This window comes from Echiichthys vipera, assembly GCF_963691815.1.
Source record: "Echiichthys vipera genome assembly, chromosome: 16".
NCBI lineage: Eukaryota > Metazoa > Chordata > Actinopteri > Perciformes > Trachinidae > Echiichthys > Echiichthys vipera.
In genome coordinates, this window is record NC_139841.1 from 14,689,733 (window position 1) to 14,714,283 (window position 24,551).

At 39.5% G+C, this 24,551-nt stretch overlaps 1 protein-coding gene across 1 annotated transcript in view; it reads right to left on the reverse strand.

The window, feature by feature from the left end:
* Positions 1 to 20,048, reverse strand: part of LOC310958517 (transmembrane protein 132D-like) — a gene marked incomplete at both ends in the record, with an annotated part of 32,310 nt that extends 12,262 nt beyond the window's left edge. Inside the window, 5 exons of the mRNA XM_083929492.1 lie at positions 891 to 1,034; positions 4,053 to 4,224; positions 8,991 to 9,137; positions 15,288 to 16,218; positions 19,979 to 20,048. Coding sequence (XP_083785618.1) covers positions 891 to 1,034; positions 4,053 to 4,224; positions 8,991 to 9,137; positions 15,288 to 16,218; positions 19,979 to 20,048 — 1,464 coding nt within the window. The remainder of the gene's footprint in view (positions 1 to 890; positions 1,035 to 4,052; positions 4,225 to 8,990; positions 9,138 to 15,287; positions 16,219 to 19,978) is intronic.
* Between the last annotated feature and the right edge of the window lie 4,503 nt (positions 20,049 to 24,551).

Here is a 24,551-nt window from a genome sequence, read left to right on the forward strand (position 1 = left end):
ACACACACACACACACACACACACACACACACACACACACACACACACACTTGAGCTGGACCTGTTGAGCAGATGGCACAGTGACAGTGGATGTCTTGGAGTTATGAGCCAGAATTACTGGAAATCTTCTTTTTCTATGCAAATTAGGACTGAATGATGTATTCAGTTGATACTGGGATTTAATATTGAGACAAAAACAAGGTCTACTCAGGGCCTGATTACAAATGTTAGACTTACCAAAATATTTCCTATGTATTTTTTACCTCCGCCAAGGAGGTTACGTTTTTGTCTAGATGTGTTTGTTTGTCTGTTTGTCAGCAGGATTATGGAATAAATACTGGCCCAATCTTCTTTAAACTCGGTGGTGTGCCATGGGCCAAGGAATGATTATTATTACCATTATTTTTTGGAGCAGATCTAAATCACAGGGCACATACACAAATTATTTTTCCCTTTTGTTAACATTTTGACATAGGCTATCCGTCTTGGCCGAGGCCTGAGCTCTCTGAGTACTCTTCTAATTCTTCACATTAAATTTACAAGCCACACAGAAATTAACACAGTAACTATTTCAATCCAGCAACAGCAAAACTGGTGTTGTTTTCAACTTGTGAGTCTGTGTGCTGTCATGTGGTCCCGGAGACACCTACTGTAGTGGGAACTACCACAGAGGTGGTTTTGAGTACTTTGCTAGGTGTTTGCATGTTTGTCTGTCTGTCACTGTGATAGCATTGCAACCATGCAAGATCAAGTCAGGAAACTTTACAGGTGTATAGCTGAGATCAAAGTTAAGTTTAAGTTAAAAAAATGGGTGTGATCGGTGCAAGGGGGCAAGGGCGCTGGAAGTAGGGGGGTAGGAAGTCATTAAGCGTGTAGTTGTAAAGGCTTACCTTGAGTACATCCTTCTGTGTAGACCTACAGCTGGTGTAGTTAGTCACATCGGTGACGGAGCCATCAGCCTCCACAGCCAAAATTTTTACAGGTACAGACACTGTTACACCCGTCAGCACAGCAGTATTCAAGATATCAGTGTTCTGTGCAGAAAGAAGAAGGCAGAATTGATTTAGAATTATTAAATTATTAATTTATTATTAAAAATTATTAAAATTTTAGGTACTTGTTTTTAACCTGAGTCTTCTCTTTTCTTAAAGTCACAATTACAAACTCCTCTGCTACTTCAGCACCATGGACAGCTCCATGGATTCATCGATAGGCTGTCTCCACTGTATGGGTCTGCTTGACTCCGCACACTTTATTTCTTAGAAGATCATCTTAGTGACATCATGTGAAGCTGCAGTGACGTCATTTTTAACACAACAGAGGAACGTCTGCACTTTGTCAACTGTATGGCGTAGTTTTGTGTGCTTCCATTAAAAAGAAAATAATAATAAAAAAATCTGGATCAGGTGAAAATTGCAGTCGCTATTAATGGTAACTTGGCTATCTAAATATCATCGGTTTTCTGCAGGATGTGTCATCCTTGTGACGGTTCCCTCCGACCCATAAGTGGTCTGCAGTATATTAACTCCACCTTCTGGTATCGGCTCAGAATGAGAGGCAGAGGGTGTTAACAAGACTAATGGAGATTAAAACACACACAAACTCACAATTAGTTTAGATCACACTGATGCAACGCTTGCACACAAACTGGACAGATGTACTAAAAACAAAAATCTCTGTGTGATGATTTTGTAGATGTCTGTCTGTCACAAACTCACACGTCGATGAAAATAAATCCTCAGCTGTATACGGATCACCAATCAAATGCCCATTTTCCCACCCAGTACTGTACGTTTTTGTCAATGCTTAGCAGCGGCTTAGCTCTTATGGCATCAAGCCAGATGTGGTTTTATTTTTACACAGGAATTCCTCCTTCAACATGGATTCACAACTACTTTCCAGTTTACAAGATCTCTGATAAGGTGTTTTTAATCTATTATAGGTAGTGGCAGTGTGTGTGTAAGGAGCTCTGGGTGATCAGCATTTTTTTTCTTCCTCTCTTGATGCTTGTGGATCAGGCAGCGCTCGGCAGATGTTCCCCAGCAGCTTCACATTCTGAACTCTGTCGGCTTGACAGCTGCTGACCGCATTTCAAAAAAGGACATGCTCTAGTTCAGACTGCGACATTGACCCAAACATAAGCCACTGAGTCAGCGGTAGCACAAAAAAATCAGAAAGCAATATTGGCGCTCTGTGGTGCTGGCAGCGACGCACTCACACATCACGACATTCAATGCTCTTACAAGCTCCGCAGTAATCTGTCTAGCTGTGATCAAGTTCAGCTCAAGTAGTTCAGCTCTGTCTGAAATAGGCTTCTTCTCTGAAAACCGTGTTATATTGACACTCTTGTTTGTATTGCCTTGGTATTATGCTCTCATTCATTCCTTTATTTGCTTGTTAATTCAGAGAGTCTGCTAAATCTTTTAGAGGGTTATATGTGAGGGATATGAACACAGAAAGGTCAGACAATCAAACATCCGCCATTCCATTCCTTTTCTGTCATTTTCCTTCAGTATCGATGACAATACATTTTTATGGTTTTGTGAAGCTTTTATTTATTTACATCTGTAGTAGTTGTAACAGTAATTTGTTCTGCTATAAACGTAAAGCTATAACAACTTTACTTTTAAGGAACAGAGCCACAGCCTACAGAGGAAATAAGTCTATTTACTCCACTGTTACAGGAGAATTTCTCTGCTCCTCATGTGATTCCTGTACGTGACTGAGATGAAACATATAGCTCCCCGAAGTGTGTTTGATTCATGCTGACTATTGTACCATGAAATAGGCTACTGAATCTCCCATCAAACATAGATATGTACCTACTGTTGCTTGTCATTTCTGATGGTTATCCCAAAATGTAAATGTTTCCGAATACACACAGCAGCAGGGAATCAGTCTATATATGTTATACATAATTATATGAATGCATCATAGATAATGCTGTGATCACAGTGTGTCTTTAGCATTGAAAATGATCAAACTAAACTAAAGCAAAACATCTTATCTGTTTCAACAAAAAGTAATTAACTATAAGAACAGAATTCTACGGAAGCCCTGAAAGGTCATACATTACATACATTTTATTTCCTCTGTTTTCCTGTGATAACGAGATAATACCTCCATTTTCTCGTGATAACGAGAACATTCATTTGAGATCTGGAGAATCAGTGTATCAATGTCAGAGGGGCAGGAGAACATCGATCAACATCACATATCTCTTCAATCAAGACCTGACAGGCTGCAATAACTTTATGCCTTTTTATTGCAGATAATGTTCACATTAGTGTGCGTCATCTAAGAAGACGGTTAGCAAGGCTTCAGCTTTATCAGAGGCGTCAGTGAGCTAGATGTCCTCATTAACTACTGTTTTTTTTGTTTTTAAAACAAACTTTATCGTCAACAATATTATATTACAACAACACAAATAATAGTACAGGGAGGAGTTTTACAATGTGCACATAAATATACGGACTACAGTTTAATTTCATAACAGTAAATAACCAACTGAAATCATCTGTCAGTGTTGTCAACAGTGTTCTTTGAGATATGAGAAGTCTTTACAAGGCATGGCATGTCATGTGTGATGGAAATCTCAGGCCTATCACGTTCCACTCATTATCTATCAAATGAATCTCGTTATCACAGGAAAACAGAGGAAATAAAATGTATGTTATGTATGAATTATGAATGCCCAAACAAGTCACTTTCTTAACACTTGAGAGACATATTTATGATGTAAAGTCCAGCTGATTTCAAAAAGTATTGTTTGTATGTAGGAAGTTTAGTGCATGAATCGGTCTTGTCTTGTCTGGATTGAAGCAATAAAAACCAATTTCATTAAAACTAAGTGAAGTATAGGGAGACCCAGCTGTCATGTTCCACCTGTTGCAAAGCCAGGTGACCTGATGTGGGGGCCTGTCTACAATTATTAAATCCTTCCCATTTTTTGTATACTTCATAGGGCCTCTAATAGATGTATAAGAATCAGAAAAAGGTACGAGATAGACAGAACTGTAGACAAATATACAGAGTACAGATATTGTACTCACCATGACCAGAGGTGCCAGCCCCACATAGTCTCTCTGAGTTGTGAAGATCCGCATTATGCCCACATCCTTGATGTTTCCAGGCAACTCCAGACGCCAAGAGATCGTCTGACTCTCAGCCTGCTCTGAAACTTCTTTTGGCACAAAGTCCAGTTGCAAAACTTCTAGAAGACCCCTGTTTGGAAATATCATTTTAAAACACAATAGAGTTAGAGAAGTTAGAGCATGCCACTGTAACGTTTGCTGAACAACGGCCAATATGGCCACAAGTGGTTTATTATGGGAAATGGCAAATACTAACAACCTTTTTCTACTTGAACACTACTGATAAAGTTTTATTTTTGTACCCTTTTGTTAAGAAAAAAACGGAAGAACCAGTGAACTGACTCACTTTTGAGAGTTTGTAGTTGAACAAGGGTGGCTTTCATGCCTCTGAAGTCAGTGTTTCATTTGTAGCATTACATTGTGTCATTCTGCCCTCCAAAAGTTAAATAGTATTGCTTTAAAGGTTGCATTCAGATACAGTATGTTTCCAATACAAATCAAAACTACATTATATTTTCAGTTGGACTTTCTCTGAACCAAAACAAACAGCATTCCTAATAAAGGTCTAATTTAGAGCCTGCCACTCTGTATATCTATTGTAAATATAGGCCACGTTGTTCCAAGAGTGTCACATTAAATATTTAATTCAGACAGATAGATAGCAAATGGATATACTGTATGTATTACAGGGAACTACAACTGAATGTTATTTCAAGGGGTTTCAAGAGTTTAATTGTGAGGAGAAAATAAAACATGAACTAGCATCTAGTCTCCACCCACATTCAGTTCAAGTTTGGTCAAAATAACAACTGCATAAGTTCAAATGTGGTGCTCATTTGGAGGGTAAAATTGATGAGTGTTTGCACAACATATAAAGTTAATTAGTGTCATGTTTAGGATTATTTTGTTCTGTCAGTGTTGCAGTTAAATAACCCAGAGAAGCAGGTGTCATTTGAATCGGTTAAACATCCAACAGAATCCTAATGTTTTCCTGCTGAATATTTGATATAAAATCTCTGGAAGTCATATTTGACTTTTCTATAAAACATTTGTGCCAAGAGAGAGATTAGTCGTCTACCCTTTGTTGTTACGACACTGCCTATTAAAATGAAAAAGATAGAAATGACTCTGAAATTTGTGAAAAAGTTAACTGCTTGTGTCTACACCAAAAAGTGAGCGCAATACACAAGAGGTCTCATTCCGTCAGCAGGTGGAGGAATGAGGTGTGAGTGTGGAAAGAAGATTAAGTGAGCTGCCAGAGTCTTGAGCCAAGTATTCTGGTCAAAGGATTGTCAAAGAAATGGTATGTGATGGTTTCTGATGCTGGAGAGAGTGTGTAGGCATACCTGCCAGTAAGAACAGATCAAAGGGAAAAGAGAGCAGGATGTGAATAGAGCTGTGGTTTTTGAAGTAGGACAAAACTTTGCATAAAGCAAAAAACAATGAACCTCTAACAGTACATTGCTAAAATTCACATTCGAAAACAAATATCGAAAAGCAGAAACAAGAATGAACACAAATATGCCTACACAAACATAGAAATATTCATGCTCAATCAAAAGAAACTCAAGGACTGAGTTTTCTTTTTTGATTGTGTGCATCCATAAGCTTTGGGCTGTGTGGTAAAAGGTTAAAAGTACTGACCGCAGATACACTTTTTATAATAAGAATTACACTACAGCTGCAGGCAGTAGACTCACAATTCAAGCCCAGTTCAATAAGAATTCTCCATGTTTCCCTTCTCTGAGCAATCCAGAAGAGAAACCGGCCTTCTCATTCCATACTCGTCACATATGGAGACTTTTTGAAACTCCATAGTCAGAGATTCAAACACGTGGTTGACTTGTGAATTCAGATAAAAACTGTTAGTGTCACTGAGGTCTAGGCATCACAACTTCATTGTTTTATGAAAAGATATTGGTTTCAGTTCAATTAAGGAGGTCTGTTATGTAATTAAGTTTCACTCTTATATAGGACGGGACACTGCTCTCCTTGAGGCTCGTTATACGGCGTCACCTGATTTTCGGAGCATTTTCTATCAATTGAAAGCCCTTGTGCGCGCATGTCATAAAGGCACTAGAGGGTGCCAGATAATTTCATAGTAATGTTTCTGGTGGTTTACAGACGTACAATGCCAATATTTTTTTTTTCTGCCAATGAGGCAGCTCTAGGAGTGCGAAAGAGAAACTTCTGCTGAGTCCTTTCGCTGACAACCTCACAAAAAGACCTGACAAGCGAAAAATAGAGACCAGGGAGCACAACAGAGAGTCTTAGTCAGACTATACAGAATGAGATGGTATCAAACTGGGGTCATCCCTAAGTTCCCAGGCTCCTTTGTCTCTTGATGTAAAATAAAATTGCAAGACTTTGGTAAGGGCTCAAACTGCAAAAGAATGAAGGGATATGGACGTCTCAAATGCAGCTGGAATGGTAAACATCTGTGGAGTTTAGGGTCAAGGAGGTTGTCCTGCCCACAAATTTGAGTCGCTAACAGTCACTAACAGCCAGATGCGGCTAACATTGATTAGCTTGGGGCAGCAGGGTGAACACGTAAAAGGTCTTTTTTAACCACTAATCTGCAGTAGCATGATAAGAATCCGTACACATAAAACAAAGCACCAACAACGTAGTTACTGAGACAGGAATTTATTAAAAGAGTGTTTTGTAAGACTTACCAACTGGCCCCAATACCAGCTCCTCTCATAGTAAAGTCTGTTCAGGTCGATTACCAAATGCAATCCAAAAGAAAGGAGCCCATTGATGCTTCGGTTCATGTGTAAGGACTCTTATCATGCTATTGCAGAGGTTTGGTGTTATCTTGAGCAGTAATAGTGGTTAAAAAAGCAGTTTTAATGCCTTCACCGTACTGCCCTCAGCTAATCAGTGTTAGCTGCATTCAGCTGTTAGTGGCTCTATGTGATTTCTCCGTTAATAGTTGTGTACACACAAAAAATGGTCTCAATGGCTTATTTGATGACTGTATTTGCTGAAAAAGACCCTGGGATGGTTTAATGCCGTAATTTCACTTTAATGAGTCATATGAAGAGGATACTGAGTAAGAGAACATAGCAACCACCAAACCAACCTGCAGTTTTTAAACATTACTTTTACAAAGGAAAGTTTCAACATTTTTGGAAATGTGCTTCGTTAGATGAGTAGACTGATACAAGTCATGTTTGTATGCAAACGTTTGGCTTACTTAGCCTAGCATAAAGTCTCCATATGCCAAGTGTCCAATTAGACAAAAATAAATACATTTTGTTGAGATGTTGAGTGGAGTTAAAGCAAATTAAAGTTAATGACTAATCTGTGTCTTTGTACCTTCACAACATGACTGAAGTCATGTGTAATTCATGCAGAATTAACTTGTTCCACACAAAGTCCGACTAAATAGAATGGCTATGGATTGAAATGATTCACACAGAAAATACTGTGAAAGAGTGCGCGAGAATGAGACGGACAAACACAGAGGGGGTTAATGCCCCCATTTCCTGGAAATCCATGTATTGGGGGGGGGGGGCTTTAATACCCCGGACGTATCACTTCAAAGCACAGTGGTGGGAGTTATGTGTATATGCTTGCAAGTGTTGTATGTGTGTGTGTGCGCGTGTGTGTCTTTGTGGGAGATCAGCACAAGGGACACACGACTTGGAATATCTCTCGTTCCTAATCTGCCCTTCTGAACGTGCAAGCGCTTAAGCCTGGATAACGTAGCCGTGATTATGGATGATTACGGATAAGTGGGACGGACGGCGGGTGGTGTGTGTGTCTGTGTGGGCGGGAGGTTGCTGGGCAGAGGTGGCCATTAGTATAAGCCACCACCAGCATCAGGCAAAACTGTTGTAATCAACTTGTGTGTATCAGGTAAATCAGGCAGTGAAATTAATATTAATTTACTTTTATTAAGTTGCCAGAAGTTGAAGCCCTCAAATAGCACTGTGATTTACTGTTACTGTTTAAATTTCTCATTTTACAATTCATTTTACTCCATTAAAAGCAATTTAGAGAAAACTGGTGATCCGATAGAATGGAGATGAAAACTATACTTTTTAACTTATTATCATTAAAGGTTGCATGTGATTTTCTGTGGGGTGGCAGACAGTAGTTGTACTGAACATATACTTAGCCTTGTTGTTAGTAGCAATATATCATCATTAAAGATATATTTTGCTGATTTAAATCCAGCTCTGTGCCATGGCAGTGTGGGCAGATTGACAATGTTTGGCTTCCCTCTATGGCTGCAGCTCTAAAAAAGGAAGCCAAAAAAACTTCTTCTGCACACACTGCCATGACACAGAGCTGGTTTACAATTGGCAAAGTGTATTTTAAGAAAATATAAAGAAAAGGTGAAAAGTGAGCTAATTCTTTCCACAATTGCGAACTGGAAGCCCCTATAACCTATCTTTTATTTTGGAGCATCACAGTGTCCCATTAACATCTTTGATGCATCCTAATGAAAACCTGCCTTGAACTGAGGAACCAAACAACACAAATCACTGTTCTAAACTTGCAAAATGATGCCTGTTCCTGCAGTATCACTGTCATTTTCTGCTGAGTGTTAGACTGTAGATGGTATCAGAAAATCCTTAAGGAGGAACTCCTGCACAAAATAGGGTCTGCAAAAACCCTAATGCGTTTTTTTGTTAATACACATGGGAACTCTCTTACCTCTACTGACAAAAGCAGGTCTGCTACATGAAAACTGATGTTGTAACACATTGTTTCCTTACAGTCTGCCCATCACTGAGTACACAAATGATTACTTTTCCTGTAAAAGTTAAACATTTAAGATATTTCCCTTATGGTAGCAGCAGAAAATAAAGAGAATAAGAGACAATAAGGATGAAGGATAAAGATTGTTTTTTTTTGTACGTGTTGAGAAAGTACATGACTGACCTCTTCGCAGTGACAGCAACCTTCCTCTGACAGATGACAGAGACAGTGTTGGGAGTCGCTCCTCTGCCAGGCTCCACTACGATGTCCCACAGCGCTGAGTCACTGGGCCGCGCTGCACTGAATGACAGGCCTGCTTTTACTGTTGCCCTGCAGTAAATACATTAATTAAAAAAAACACGATCCAGTTAGTGCCAACTATCCATGCTCTGTGGGAGATGTCTCATTAGCTAACTCTGATGTGATGCTTGATGTGAGTTGTGTAAAGTAAGAGACTAAAGAAAGCTTCATTTGCTATACTTTGTTTAAGGTTCTGACTTTTTTACCACCAACAAAGGTTTCATCCCCACCATACAGGACACGGTACAAATAATGCATAATGTGAAGCGAGGCAGCCATTATTGCCAATTAGATCCCTGACAGGTGCTGGTGAATGGGGTTTATTTCACAATAATAACGCACTCGCTCTAAATTATAACGCTTATTAAAAATTAAGTGGTTTTAATGATTTAAAAATGGTCTTCCAGCGTCTATGATCAGTGTCCATAGCAACTGTACAGTACTAAAGGCTTTTGTAAAGGATGTTTGACATGTCTTTGCATCTGTTGTCTGTATACTATATTATACACATACATATTCTGTAAGTGTATGGGAGGGTACGGAGGATTATGTGTATCTTCTTGTATTTTCTTTTCTACATTTGTGTTTTTTTTATGTCTTTGTACGCATGTTTAGTTGTTCATGTTGTGCCTAACGAGGTGAGTCACAGACAGACTGATGTGTCGCAGGCTGCCAGCAGACTGAGAATTAGCAGGAGTATTCACTCTCATTAGTCCCGGGGACACAGGGAATCAGTTAATCAGATGTCTACTCCAGACACATCACTCATTCAATTATTTAAAAGGACCAAACAGTCCTGGAGGTCCAACAAATATCAGGCCTTCGTTTCTTAAAGCTGATTTCTCTCTGCTAAATCGTCGCGCCATATATCAGTGGACAAGGCTGAGAAGTGATACGTGGAACACTTATGATCCCAGTTTAAAATGCAACCATCTGCACTCAGACGGACACCTAGCTACGGTGTGTGGGAGCCTCGATGTTTCCAAAAACAGGCTAATTTCCTCAAGGCGGGGATTCAATGAGGTGCTGTAAATGTTCCAGAGGGAATTCAGCTCATGCTTACTCAAGAGCAGCCACTCAGCTCCTGCGGTTTCACTGCCAGGACATTCACACCGAGAATAATTTGAACAACCTCAACCTCGATACGCTGTGGTATTAGGGCTGCAAATTGCAAACGCCACGGAATTAAAGACGGCGAAAACAATCTTGAGATGTGTTACATCTATGTGACAACGGGGTAGGCTGCGGCCACGCAAGGGTGTTTATTGTAGGAACGAAATGAAAAGCAAAACAAAAGCTCACAATACCAGATTTCCATCACATGCCTCATCTGTTTATACTAGGAAGGACAGACTTACATTTTCATTATTCAGTTCTCTGCTTTCTTGCAGCGGTCTTCTATGCCATCCACTTCATGGTCTAGTAGTTGTGAAACATTAAATTAATAGACCACTTAACCAAAAACAAAGACTCAACATGGAAATATTTTTTTAACATATTTGTAGCTTTTTTTAGAGAGGTAACCAGTAATTTTACAGCAATCATTCTGTCTATTTCTGTTTTAACAAACTCTAGAGTGTCATTTTAGCAACAAAACAGTACTCAAATATCTGAGGAATATTAAAACTGACAGACTGAAAGAAACAAAATCTATTCATGCTCCAATAAGGGTCAGAGTGCATGCTCTAATGTTCAGCAGGCACCTTTAAAAATACTGATTAGTAATCAAACTGCAACCAGACTGATCGATAACCATTGAGACAGGGTCAGGGTCAAAATGCCCCCCCACACACACACAAACACACATATACACACACACACACACACACACACACACACACACACACACACACACACACACACACACACACACACACACACACACACACACACACACACACACACACTTTGAGGGATCATTTTATGGATCAAAACCTTGTAGCCAAATTCCCACGTAACATTTTCATTTACAATTTTAATTCACATTTGAAATATAATAGATCCAAACATTGATTTGATTACACAGATCAAGCAGGCAGATCAAAAAATTCATTTTAAAAACTGAGACTTCATTTTGTAAAAAGTTTGATCTGTTGTTTGAAAAAGAGGCAATTAATTGTTATTCTGATCACATTGTGTTTTAATTTTACAAATGCAAAAGTTTTGCATTCATTTTTTGCATCAGTTTCAAATGTTTTTTTATTATAAAGTGTAATTTAAAAAGATATCAAACCGTGGTATTTCCATGCTTCTTTTCTATATAAACAAACATGTCAAAAATATATTTATACAATAATAATAATAATAGCAACAATAACAATATTACTGTTACTTATATACATCAGTTTCCAAATGTACTTGCCTGCATATTAAAGAAGACCGCAAGACCTTTAACCCACAACCAGCCTCCTCTCTGCACTCCCCCCTTATCTTGCATATCACAATCTAACCAAACTACCTACATCCACTGACTCATTTTCTTTCTGCTTGTCCAGCTCAGCGTCAACAGTGACAACAGCACCTGATGACCGTCTCCTCCCCAGGGGTACAAACCACTTCAACTGGCTGCTGTTGAGTGTGGAAGGAGCAGTAACTCAATGCCAGAATCTTCTTGGATCACTGAGTTTCTTGCCTGTGAGCGGACATAAGCCTCCCCGCGGAGAAACCTCATTTCGGCCCGCTTCTGTCCTCGCTCTTTGTCTTTGTCAGTCACTACCCAGAGTTCATGACCACAGGTGGGAAGGGGGATATCGACCGGTAACGTTAACAACTTTTCTCTGCTGTTTTACCACTCAGTCAGTTTCTTTGTTTAAAAGTGTGAAAGCTGGACTCTGTTAATTCCATTAGCCATTCATGCAGGTGACAGAGTTTTCCTTTGTGTAAATGTACAGAGTCTGGACAATGCTTTTTCTGTTCTGACATGACATAAATGTGAGCTCACAATGTTTTATATTCAACCTGGAAAAAAAAGACCATGACAATGATGAGAATTTTGAAAACTGATGATTTTTAACCAATGTGTTTACAAGTTGCCTGTGCACTTAACAGGTGGGCACGACGGCCTTGCAAAACATACAAAACACATACACGATACAGATCTACATGGTTAATCCTGGCAGTCAGCGCAGATCATCTCTACCCTAAAGGGTTAACCTCTTGATTCATTTTCAATCAGGGCCACAGATTATCTGGCCTAACCCCTGCTGGAGTAGACTCAATCTTGGGCCAAAGAGTGAAGTAGAGCAGGGATTTCTCCCAGGAGGAATCAATCACTTGTCCAAGCTCCTCAGAGCTAGCCTTCACTTGGACTTAAACCACTGGACTCAGTCCCCTCCCCTTCTTGTCCAATCTCATTCTGGATGAGGCAGTAGGTCAGAAATACACGGATGGAAACCACTGACCTGAATGGAAGAACTTTATTAGTAAGGGCAGTGAGTCAGAGTTTTTTGGGAATTTCAGGTGGAGAGGCTGTAAATCCCTCCAAAATAGTCAAAACAACAGCAGATGTTGAAGGGTCAGCGTCTCTCTACCAAATCTTATCCACGTCATCTCAACAATGCTAGCAGAGCTGCATTCAGGTCAGCAGGTCTGTGTGCGCAGGCATGTTTGGTCTGTGGATGGTAAGTCTAATATTTGATAAGGGATTGACTGACACACAGCCACAGGTTTAACTATGTGCCCTATGGATTAATACACATATCTTAACATTTCTCTCCATTTTGCTGCATCCCAATGCAGATTATACTGCAGGGTTGGTACGTTGTTTGCAGCATTATATCATTTAATCATGGGATTAGAGAAAAAAAATTGTCTTGCGTTTCAAACAAAACTATTAAGCTGAGTAAGGACTGAAAACCTCCCTGCGATGGCTTTACTGATCTGAAGCCTTTCGATAAAAACTATTATACTCCACTCAGTGATGTGCATCAAAAGGCAGCAAGCAGAATCTTTGAAACAGATCGAACTGTGGGTGCTGGAGCGACAGGGCCACTTCTATATTAACTTCATTTTTACCCACAGGAGTGAGGGAGATGTTAGTTATTTGTTTTCCTGCTCCATTAAATTGATGCATTATTTATGAAGTCAAATACCCAGAGAACCTTGTTGAAATGTTAGTGGGATGTTGAGATATGGAAACTGGTGAATCATTTGCCAATTATTTCCCTGTTTATGGAAGAGTGCTCTCCATAACTCCCACACTAACGGAGAAGTCGACGTATACAGGATATAACATGTCAGTAATTTATGAAGCCAGTGAAACTGGCAGACAACACAAGTCATGCTGGCACTCAAGCATTTTACTGAATGGCCTTGATAGTGAGCCCTATCAGTATTCAAGTGCCTTAAGTAACCATTTAAATGCATTGAGCTTATCCTTCATGAAGATGCTCAAATATACTGTTAATCATGGTGATTCAACTTGGTTTCAGTATCTTTTTCTGCTTCATATGTTTCAGTGACAATTAAATTTTATGTGACTCCTCCTGAACTCTTGGCCTCTGCGGACTCAGCAACATAGTTGAGTAATTATTATGTTTTTCTGGGAGCTAAACACCCTCTCGCTTTATTTTGTTATGTGAGGCCAAAATGTAACGCTGGCATACTGCAGTGTGTAATGTGGTTATCTTGGTTCAGTGTAGTATTAGTTTATTCTCTACCAAAACGTTATGAACAGGCTACAGCACTGACATCTATGGTTTGCAGATTAGCTACCTTAGCTATCCAAATCTGGCAACAACCACAGTGCATAATAAACAACCAGCTGGATGTATCTAAACAGGCTGTTCTCATTCACTTATTATTTCATTATTCACACAACAGTAATGTGCAGTAAATTGTTTGATTCTATGTATTTATTTTGTGGGTATTGAATTTATTTATTACTGAAAAATAACAATGCACTGTAATCTGTGTGTATTCCAAATATTAAAAGCAGGGGTGTAGTTTAATACCGCTGAAAGGTGAGAGGTTTATGGCGGCATTATGTGCACCAAGGTTATACTTCTACATCAACAGAGAAGACTGCTGAAAGGAGGGAGGTTTGGGTTGTGGGTGGATCCCAAAACACAGAACTTTTACCTGGGTGAGCAGGGTTCATCTCCCAATGGCGTTTATGTGCTGTAAGTACTGATCTATAGCAATCCTTTCAACTTAACCGGTCAGGTAACGGTAGTTTAAACGTCTAAACCAAACCAACACCAAACGTAACGGTTGTGGTCAACTTCTGCTCGCTCGCCGTCTCACGGTCCACTTTTGGTTGCCATGGTATCAAATGAATTTTTATGACAATCTTTTCGTAAGCTATCATACAAACCTGTTGATGAGAATATGATGATCTAAAATAGGTCTAAGATCTCCAGAATAATACACTTATGTTTAACATGTCCAAAACATTGAATATGGCAATAAATCGCTAAATATGAGAGTCACACACAATAAATATTGAAAAAAATGTTTCAACGTTAAAGACACCTTGAATTGCACTTCAATCTACAACTTAATTGACTTGGACTTCCCCTGAAGGACTTCAGACATTGATGATCCAATCGATTTAAGACCTGACTTGCACAAAAATACTTGGCCTATGTAAAATCTAACACTAGTGAACAGATCCATATCTAAACTATGGTGAACAGTTCAAGAAAATGTTTTTAAATTCCAAAAGAGTAATAATGAAAAAGTACTATAAACAGTTAATACACAAAAATAAACTGTCTACAAAGCTCACCCGGGTTTTCTCATGTGGTGTGAATAAATAGTTTGAAATTTGGGAAACTTGGCTTATTTGCTTTCTTGCAGAGAGTTAAAGGAGAAGATTGATAGCATCTCAAATCTGTCCGGTAAATATAAAGAAAAAGGCTGAAAACTGGGGGAAACAACTGGATGAGCTTGGTATAAATACAACAAACCTGCTTATCTGTATCTCTAAAGCTCAATAATTAACATGTTGTATCTTGTTGAATCATTTTAAGGAGGGGTTATGTGCCAGACTATTTTTTGAGTTCTGTCATCGCAGTGAGGCTCAGGGTAGACTTCAGGCCAGGAAACAGTCTGGCACATAATTCCTTTTAACTGCAACTGCTTATCTAAATTAACAAGAAATCAAATAAGCACATTTCCCAAAATGACAAGCAATTCCTTTAAGAGAAGCCCGAGAAAGAAAAAGTCAAGATCTCTCACCTGAGAATGAAACTTTCCAGGGTAGATGTGCTAGCCAGGAAGACATAGAAAGTTGCGACATCTGTGGCTTTCAGGGGCTTGGAAGAGGTTTGGATCACCACGGCGCCCCCCAGCCTCAGTCGAAAAAAGGTGGGGTTCCCTGGTGGAGTTCTGAGCAGATTGACACTCCCTATCCGCTTCATCGGTGTGCCTGATCCCCCGGAGTCTCTTCCTCTACCCACTCCGACACGTTGCAGGCTATCCTGCGGGGTACACTGGCCTGTCTGATCCCTCCGACTCTGGAAGTAGACCTCCACAATGTTGCCCTGAAGCCCCTTAACTCCTTCAGTTCTTCCTGCTTCCCTGCTAGAGCTGCTTGATCGGCTGCCTGAGCTGAACCAGGCAGGTTCTGGCTTCAGCTGAGCTACGCAGAATCCACCCGGAGACACCAGACACGCCCCACGAACTTCCCTCGTCTCCCAGAATGCGTAAGCCGTCACACAGTGAGCTCCATCCTTTGGAGCCTTGGCTCCAGCGCTTTGTCTGCCCTTTTCTTCTCCAGACCCCATCCATTCTTGCCCAACAGTGATATTACTTTCTGTGGGCATGTGGAAAAGAATCTTGACAACAGGGGATGAGGAACGCACCTGGCGGACCAAAATGACTGGCAGGATCTTGCGCCCACTGAGGAGCAGATCTGGAGGTATCGGGGCATCCACATTCAGGGGGCCATAGGAAGCGTTGACAGCTGGCTGAAGGAGCCCAATGCCTCTACCAGAGATGAGAAAAGTCTGAGTCTGAGCTTTCAGGCTGGAGTTCCCCGATAGCTCTGGACTGTCCTGCCTCAGAAAGACATGGTCCACATTGAGGACCTGAAAGTTGACAGCGGGATAAACCGGAATTGGGGTGGAGGACATCCCAATGTCCACAGCTACCTTCTGACTTTCAGCAACTGGGGGGGGGGGGGGGGGAAGAATTTACAAAAATTGATTAATGCAATTACTACTCTGTTAAACTCAACATTCCACTATCAGGTTTCAAATGTGTTATTAAGTGCAACTTACACATTCAGTCAGTTACTTTAATGGAGAGCATTTGATGAGGATGGCAAAGGGATCACAGCTGGAGTAACAAAGTTAAGGGTCAAGGACGGGGTTAGTTGGGTGCTACTGGGATCAAGAAAAATCGGTAAGGGCAGGTAGGTCATCTTGAGGAGCCAAGGGCGGTGAGATTCGGGGAATAGGCAATGGTATAGTTCCTGCACTGAAAGAAAGGCACAGCAAAGGAAGCACACAAGGTGATTATGGTGGAATAATGTAAAAGGATTGGCCTTTGATACTAAGAGTGCTTCCTAAAACCAGGAGTGTTGATCTGCACTTCTGAGAAATATATGTGAAAAAATAACTCTAAAAGTAATTACTGCAACTTTAAGATCATTAATTTTTAGGATCATCGTAACCGCTGTGCAAAGAAGAACATGAAGGGATTTTTTTTAACAGTTTTATGCTCAGCACATTTTGGCTCACACTGCCTTGCAAGTGACTGCAAACTCCAGCTATTACTGTCTCTAAAAGTGGAAGACACTATTAACTTAGCTTATATTCTCCATTGTAGTTATCATTTCTAGAACTGAACACAGGAACTGAAACACAGGAATATTACGTGTATATCTCTTACATGGTATCATGTGCACCAGGTTATACTTATTCAGCAACAGAAATGTTCCACTCTCTATGCACTACTTTAATGCAATGCAATAAAGGGACTGGCAAATGCAGTGTCTTGAGTGGTAAAAAGTCTAGCTTGTTTATTTCCATGAGATGAGTCTTTGTCCCCACAGGATGCTGTATGCGACAGCTCCCACCTCCTCCTGGCAAAGACACTTGGTAATTTGCCATCCACAAGGTGCTCCAGAATTAATGTGCGGATTTGACTTTCTCTCTACCTCACAAAAATAACCACCCCCCTCCAAAAAGGTCTTGGAAGTGATATATCATTCTATTTTGATTTTCTAACCATATTTCATGAATACATATATATATGTAAATCAATTTTCTTTCTGAAGGCAAAGGAAAATCGATGAAAAATATACAGATGTCAGAGTTGATATTAAAAATGCAGTATTCGGAGGAGCCCACAGGAAACTGAATGATTCCAGGGATCAGGCTTACGCCTAAAGGAGTTTCACATTCGAAAAGCCAAAGTAGATATTGGCTGGTACACATCACATTTACATGTTATCTTACTGACAGTAAAATTAAATGTAGCCTAACGCAAAGGTGATCCCTTTTTTTTTTTTGCCATTTTATTAGAACAAAAATGTAATTGTCTAATTTGTTTAAACAAGCTGGTATTACATTGGACTCTTTATCATCTCCACTAAGAATATGCAGTTTATCTATGAACAGACCGTTTAAAACAGGCCCAAGGCCAAGGATCAACTAATTCGATTTTGGTGATGATCCAGATCTGAGATTTCCACTTTTAGACGATTATTGGCTTTTAGCCATTAACAGGAATGAACTGTCAAAACATCGTAATTAAGGGATTTCATCCCACATCAGCAAGTTTTATACAGTGGGATAAATAAATCAATTAAAGTTTTGGACAGTTTATTCTGACTTTGGGTTTAATTGGATAGTATCAGATTATTGGGGGATTATATGAGGTACTCCATAGCTGCTACCCCTGTCCACAACTGTACATTGCTTAGCTTCTATGCGTGTCCTGCCTGCTTCGCCAATCTGGGGGTGCACTGATTCCCAAAGGTGACACACGAATGGATAAGTTCCTCATACAACCCCTGAAAAAACCTGAACTATCCCTTTAAGTTTTATAAACACTGACTTTGGGTTAAAGTTGGAGAATTATACTTATACTATTCTTATTCTATTCTATTTGGCAGAGGTTTGTGCTCTCAATTTTATTTATCTGTATACTTTCAGTTGTTCTGTAGAAATAGGACATTTGTTGAATGCTAGAAAGAGTTCCTGTACTGCCTCAAGGTTTTGTATCCATCTGGTTATAAATACATCCTTGAGCTAAGTGGCCCCTATCAAGTTATACAGTAGGTGTAAACTGCAGTTAAAAAAACACACAGAGGAAAATAATCCTGACTAGTTCAAAACAAACCTGCAACATGTCACTAACCGGATTTGATAGACTAGTATTAAAAAAAACATTATCTAAGACCTCTTTTCATACCATGAATTTAACATCCTGCACAAAATGCTGCTTTCAATACTATCAGATGTGGATATCATTTTGTATTTTTAGTCGCAACCTATGATCTGAGGCTCATAATTAGTCCATTGATGATGTACACCGCTGTACATCCTTGAACATATGATTTATTGATTATATATTACTTTGGTTTACTATTAAAAAGTGTTAGTTCAACCTCAGACGGGCTCGTTGACGGGACATCTGTGACTGGACTGAAAGATAAGGCCGCCATGTATATTCATGATTCCATGCAGAGGAGATATCAAAGGCTGTACTATATCAGTTAGACACGCATTACAAGCGCAGCTGCACAGCTGAATCCCGCACTGGGAGAAATACAGCAGTCCCGCATATGTGTGATGGAAAAAAAGAATAACACACTGATATCTCGTGATAAACCCAAGCAATCTCAGGAAGAAGTCTTTCGCATGATATCGGTATCGCAGAGAGACAGACGGATTACTGTGACTTCATAGCTCCCGACGCAGGTTATCTTTAAACAACCAGAGAAACAGCTGTGCAACCCCAGCTTCAGGCCTCTTTAATCCCACAGATGAGGCTTCCCGATGCACACTGGAAAGCACGCCGTCCGTTTCATTTAGACTAGAGAACCAACGACATGGACAGAGGGCACGGCTGCAAATCACAAAATCCTTAGAAAAACACAATCCTACGTCCTAATAAAGACAGTCACCTGAAATACAACATCGCAGCTAAACTAAAACCCCAGGGTGGCTTTTCTTAACTGGCTCTACTGTATATTTGTTAAAGCTCACTTTTACTCCTCCTCATGAACTTAAGAACAACATAGTCTTTAAGTGGGACAACCTAAAGTGTTTGCATATGTGAGATTACCACTTCAGTATGCAGGGCAATAAAGCAAATATTGTAAATTAATTATATGTGTTTGTTTAGATCATCAGAGCATACACATTCATTTTGTCATCATTAATGTTCCCTTACAAACACAGCTGGAGGCTTTATAGGCCACTTAAAGAAGTATTCAATTCCTTTACAAAAGTTAAAACTACTAATACCACAGTGGAAATATTGCACTACTAACAAAAGTCCTACATTCAAAACCTTAAATAGTAAAGTATGTAATTATTATCGGTCAAATGTGTTTGTGCAGCAAAATGTTCCCTGTGCCTGTTTTACTTTTATTGATATAATGTTTTTGGATGGATGCATTGTATGTTGCATTTTACTACTGTTTATGTTTAAGGTTGTGCACATTTAAATGCCTTATATATTGTTAGGATGATCTACAGCAATGCATTACATAAAGTAGCATAAAATGGAAATACTCAAATCAAATACCTCAAAGTAGCTCGAATCTCTACTTCAGTAGTGTTTGCGTAAGTAAGTATATAAGTGTCGTTACTTGATACCAGTTATTTTTTTCTATGTATGTAACGTTCCTTGGGTCCAATAGATGAAAAAAAAAAAAAACCTGAAAGAGTTCAACCACAGCAGTGAGATCTCACCTTTAACAGCTGTAAGAACGGCCACTGCGACGACTGGGAACAATGAACGGAGGGCAAAGTTGAGCGTCATTTCAGCAAAGCTGCAGGTTCTGCTGCGCCCTCAGGTGCGCACCTAAAGCTGTGGTGGCTGTCTGCGGCCGGTTAAAAGAAGAAAAAAAAAACGCTGGAGGCAAATCACTACATTGTCTGAAGTCTGGAAAAGTTACTTCCTCTGATTGTAGAGGATCGAGTGGAAACAAAATGCAGGTTTACTTCCTCATCCACATACAGCTTCGTCCTGTTGCACCTGGAATAGTTTTGGTTCCTCTGGATGATAAGAGGGATGTTTTTCCTCCGGGAGCACACACACGGCTCGAGCTGGCACCGTAGGACAGCAACAGGCACGACTATATTCCCATGATAGAAATCAGTAAACATGTGGCGTCTGTCAGATTAACGAGACCCACGTGGGTAATCGCCGGTAGGGGAAGAGCTGCGGGGAAATTAAATGCACATGAGGTCAAGGGGATCAGGGGTTTCTCTACAGTCATTTAAATGTTGATTTAAAAAATTAAGGATATGATTCTGGACTGAAGACATATTATTATTATTATTATTATTATTATTATTATTATTATTAATGTTGTTGCTAGACGTCACTTATATAATAATAATTGACATTTATTTCATTTAGTTTTAAAGATGTATTTCTTAAGATTTTCATTCATTTAATTGTCTTATAAGTTGCTATATATCACAGAGTGAGTTAAAACAATGGCCCACGCATCAAAGCACTTCTACTTGCCTTTTCCCGGGTTAGATATTATTGGGCCAACATGTCTGACCGAGATCTAGCAGTTATGCTGCGTTCACTTGTAATTGGGAACTTCCAACTCCTGACTCAGGCTTGTAGTAAGGGCAGAGAGTAGAACATTTAGGGGACAGACTGGAAGTAGAGAAGTAAAGCTGTGTTCCAAATCGTTCCCTATCACAGAAGTAGTGCACTAAACAGTACACCCTTTTCATGGTGTTCAAATTCTCTGTAGTTAATTTCCTTCACTATATAGTTCACTATAAAATACCCACAATGCACAAGTCATTTGAGTGTACATATGATGTAGCCTACACTACATTGTAGTCCCGCAATAACGCAACGCGGCCGTGTTTTACCAGAAGAGAAGAAGAAGCAGAGGAGGTTCTAACAGCAGCCAGGTATCTGAGTGCGAACTGCAGTTACCAACAACCGTTACTCACGAGCTGACTAGTTCCTTGCGAGTTTACTACTGTTACTCACTCATGAAATAAATTAACCGTGAACTATTACAGCTCACAATCAGGACACATAACCATTCTTAACAAAACCACACTTTCACACCATCGAAATTTCAAGAATTTATTTGGGATTTAACATTGAAATGAACATGAAATATCAATACAAGCTTTTACTGTCCTCCTGAGTGCAGGTTTGTAATATAATCAGACTGTACAACGGGTTTACAGCTCTGTTTGTTTACATGATGCTGGACGCACCGCTTCTGTCACAGTTATATCCGGCGCATCTACTGACACAGTGATTTGTTAGAACATCCAGTGTAGTGTCCGAAATCTCGTTTGGTCATTCCCTATAAAGTGCACTATTTAATAAACACTATATAAGGAATAGTGAGTGGGTGAATGAGGGAACGATTTCGAACACAGCTCTTGTGACCATGAACCTATCAAGATGGAGGGCTCTGAAAGAACAGTCTCGCCTGCAATTATAGCTTACTGCTAAAGAGGCCGCTAGAAACAACATATTTCAATTCTCATGGAGGACATCTTTAATTAAGGACAAATGAAATAAATTCCAGTCAGCATTCTTTTATACACTTTAACTATTTTTCAAATGTTTTAGTTAAATGTTGATTGTTTACGACATTTAAAGGTCTTTTAGGAAATTCACAGCTGTTAGTATTATACTTAGAATGCCTTTGTATTAGTCGTTTCTTTACCTAATCCAGTTTTTGAGTTGGGGAAAAAAAGTTTGGTGCAGGTTTTTACCAGCTGTCAGCTGAATATTCTCAGTCCACAGCATCACATGGGATCATTCTGCGTAGGATGGAGCAGATGGATGCAGGCACTATAGCTAAAGCCTCATTGTGTTACAGCCCTATACATCTGGCAACATGATATAAAAGATCAGCAAACACTCATACAAACTCCACTTTAGTCTTGTATGAATCCTACTAAACTACATAAAGCTGTGCACTGATCATTTGAGACAATCTCCCATATGTGTCCACACTTCAAATAAAGTAAAGCAGAAATCTGTTTTCTCTGCTACGTGGGGCCTTCTGCTACATTTGATTTCTTAGCTCTCTGGCTAATTATGTTTTTCCACTTCATCTGCCTTGACCTAAAATATACACTCATTTTAACGAGGTACACTGAGCCCCAGTGTGAGTTCAAAGCCTGAACTGAAATAGCATGGTGTCTTGTTACAGTGTGCTCTACAACAAGGAAGATCATAATATACGATGCATATAAGAAGGGCGTTATGCAGTTTAAGCTTAGTGGCATCCACTCTGGTTCAGCATGGAGACATCTGACTATAAGTGCTGATATCGGTAAAGGACACCTGTTTAATGAGCCTGTTCAGACGGTCTTCACTTCTCCACTCTTCTTCCCCTAAATACCTGAAAACTAATGCTTTACAGTGCTTTACAGACAGAATATGTCTACCAACGAAACCCACTGTGCCGCAATGCCTGTTTTACTGCAAGGTGGCTGCAATGCCAAGGTGACAGCATTATGCATGCAGGCATCATTGGCAAATAAACATTTTTCTCTTCTGACAGCAGAGGCTGATTAGAATAAACATTTGCCTTAGAGAGACATTTACTGATCTCTAAATGCCAATAAAACTTTGAAGAACTAATGGAGTTTGTATTATCTCAGGAGAGGGACTTGATTTACACATGGACACATTTCTATAGTGTTTACAGTGTTGGGTTAGTACATGCATTGCATTTTGAAACTACTGAGCTTTAATTGAAGCAGTTTGTCTGTGGATTTGGCTGAATGCGATTATTAAAGCTGACAGTGGCAGAAGCCACCAACTATTGAGTCTGGGAACGTCTCCAAATCTCAGTTGTTGTTCCAGACATGCAACCTGCTGCTGGTGCTATTAGAGATGACAAGAAGGTAGTTTGATGTTGACTCCAATACAAATATTTTTTGAGGTCATTTGATGTGGAGTAACATTGGTCAAGACCTAAATCTCTCATATTTTCCATTTTTTTCTAAGTAGTTGTACCTCATTGAGCTGTTGAAACAGGATAAATTACCCCAGTGACAACTGGTCAGAGCCAAAGCTTAGTCAGGAAAACAGGAAACGGACTCTCTTTAGCCTCTAGCAGTGTGACTCTAGGGATGGCAATGTGGGTCAGAAGGTTGGTTGATCGCCCACTTAGTTCCTGCCTGAAATATCTCAACAACTGTTGGATGCATTGCCATGAAATATGGCACAGATGTTCATGAATTGTAATCACTTTTGTGATCACTTTAATTCTCCTCCATCCTCAGGTCAAACTATTAATATGTATAATAGTTTGGTTTGACCAAATACCTGCAGAATTAATGAAATTTCCACCATCTACAGCTTTTGCTTTGTTTTTGGTGCTAATTAGCTAATTTTAGCAGATAAACTAAGATAGTGAACATTGTAAAATATTCTAAAGATCAACATGTTTGTATTAGGGCTGCATAAAACAGTTTGTATTTTAAGAAGCACCATGTCTGCCCACTACTCTCTTTGTCCCTCAAAATTGAAAAAAAATTGAAGTGTTCATTCAGAGAGTGTTTGCTTCCTCATCATCATGTGTCATTCATAAATCTGATGTCACTTATTGATTTTTTTTTTTGTAATGCATATCACTTTGGTACTTGCATTTTCAAAATTGAACCTGATTTCATATCAAAACATGATGGCAGAAAACAGAATCTGCATACTGTTGTCTTGCTCCCCTGCTTGTTGAAGAAAGTGTGTACCTCTCTGTTAGACATTCAAAAATGATGATTCCAGCAAGCTGGAGGTTGAAAATATACAAAAACACTATACATATAATGAAAACAGCCCAAAACAAAACCGTTTCAATAAGAAATTGTCCATATGACAAGTATTTACATCTTAATGTGACAAAAAATGTACAAAAATATCAAATAAGGAAAATACAACTGACAAAATAGGCACACATTACATATATTGAACTGTGTATTCCTCACACCTAAATGGCGGACTACGTTGTTTGCCAGTGATCTATATGATGATGATTTGACGTTGTGAAACAGTCGAACGGTATAGTTTTAAACACATGACCATTCTATTTAATGTTGGGAAATCTTGGCGGAGAAACTACTTGGTTAGGGTAAGGAAAAGATCATGGATTGGTTTGAAATCAGATGAAATCAGAAGATGGTTGACTTAAAATAAACAGTCAACATTATCTTTTGGTTTCACAAAGGGCATAAACAGCTGTCTCCTGGTTGAAAGTCTAGCATGTATTGACCCATTCACCACCTAGACCTCCTCCCTACAGTATGCAGACTTTAGTGC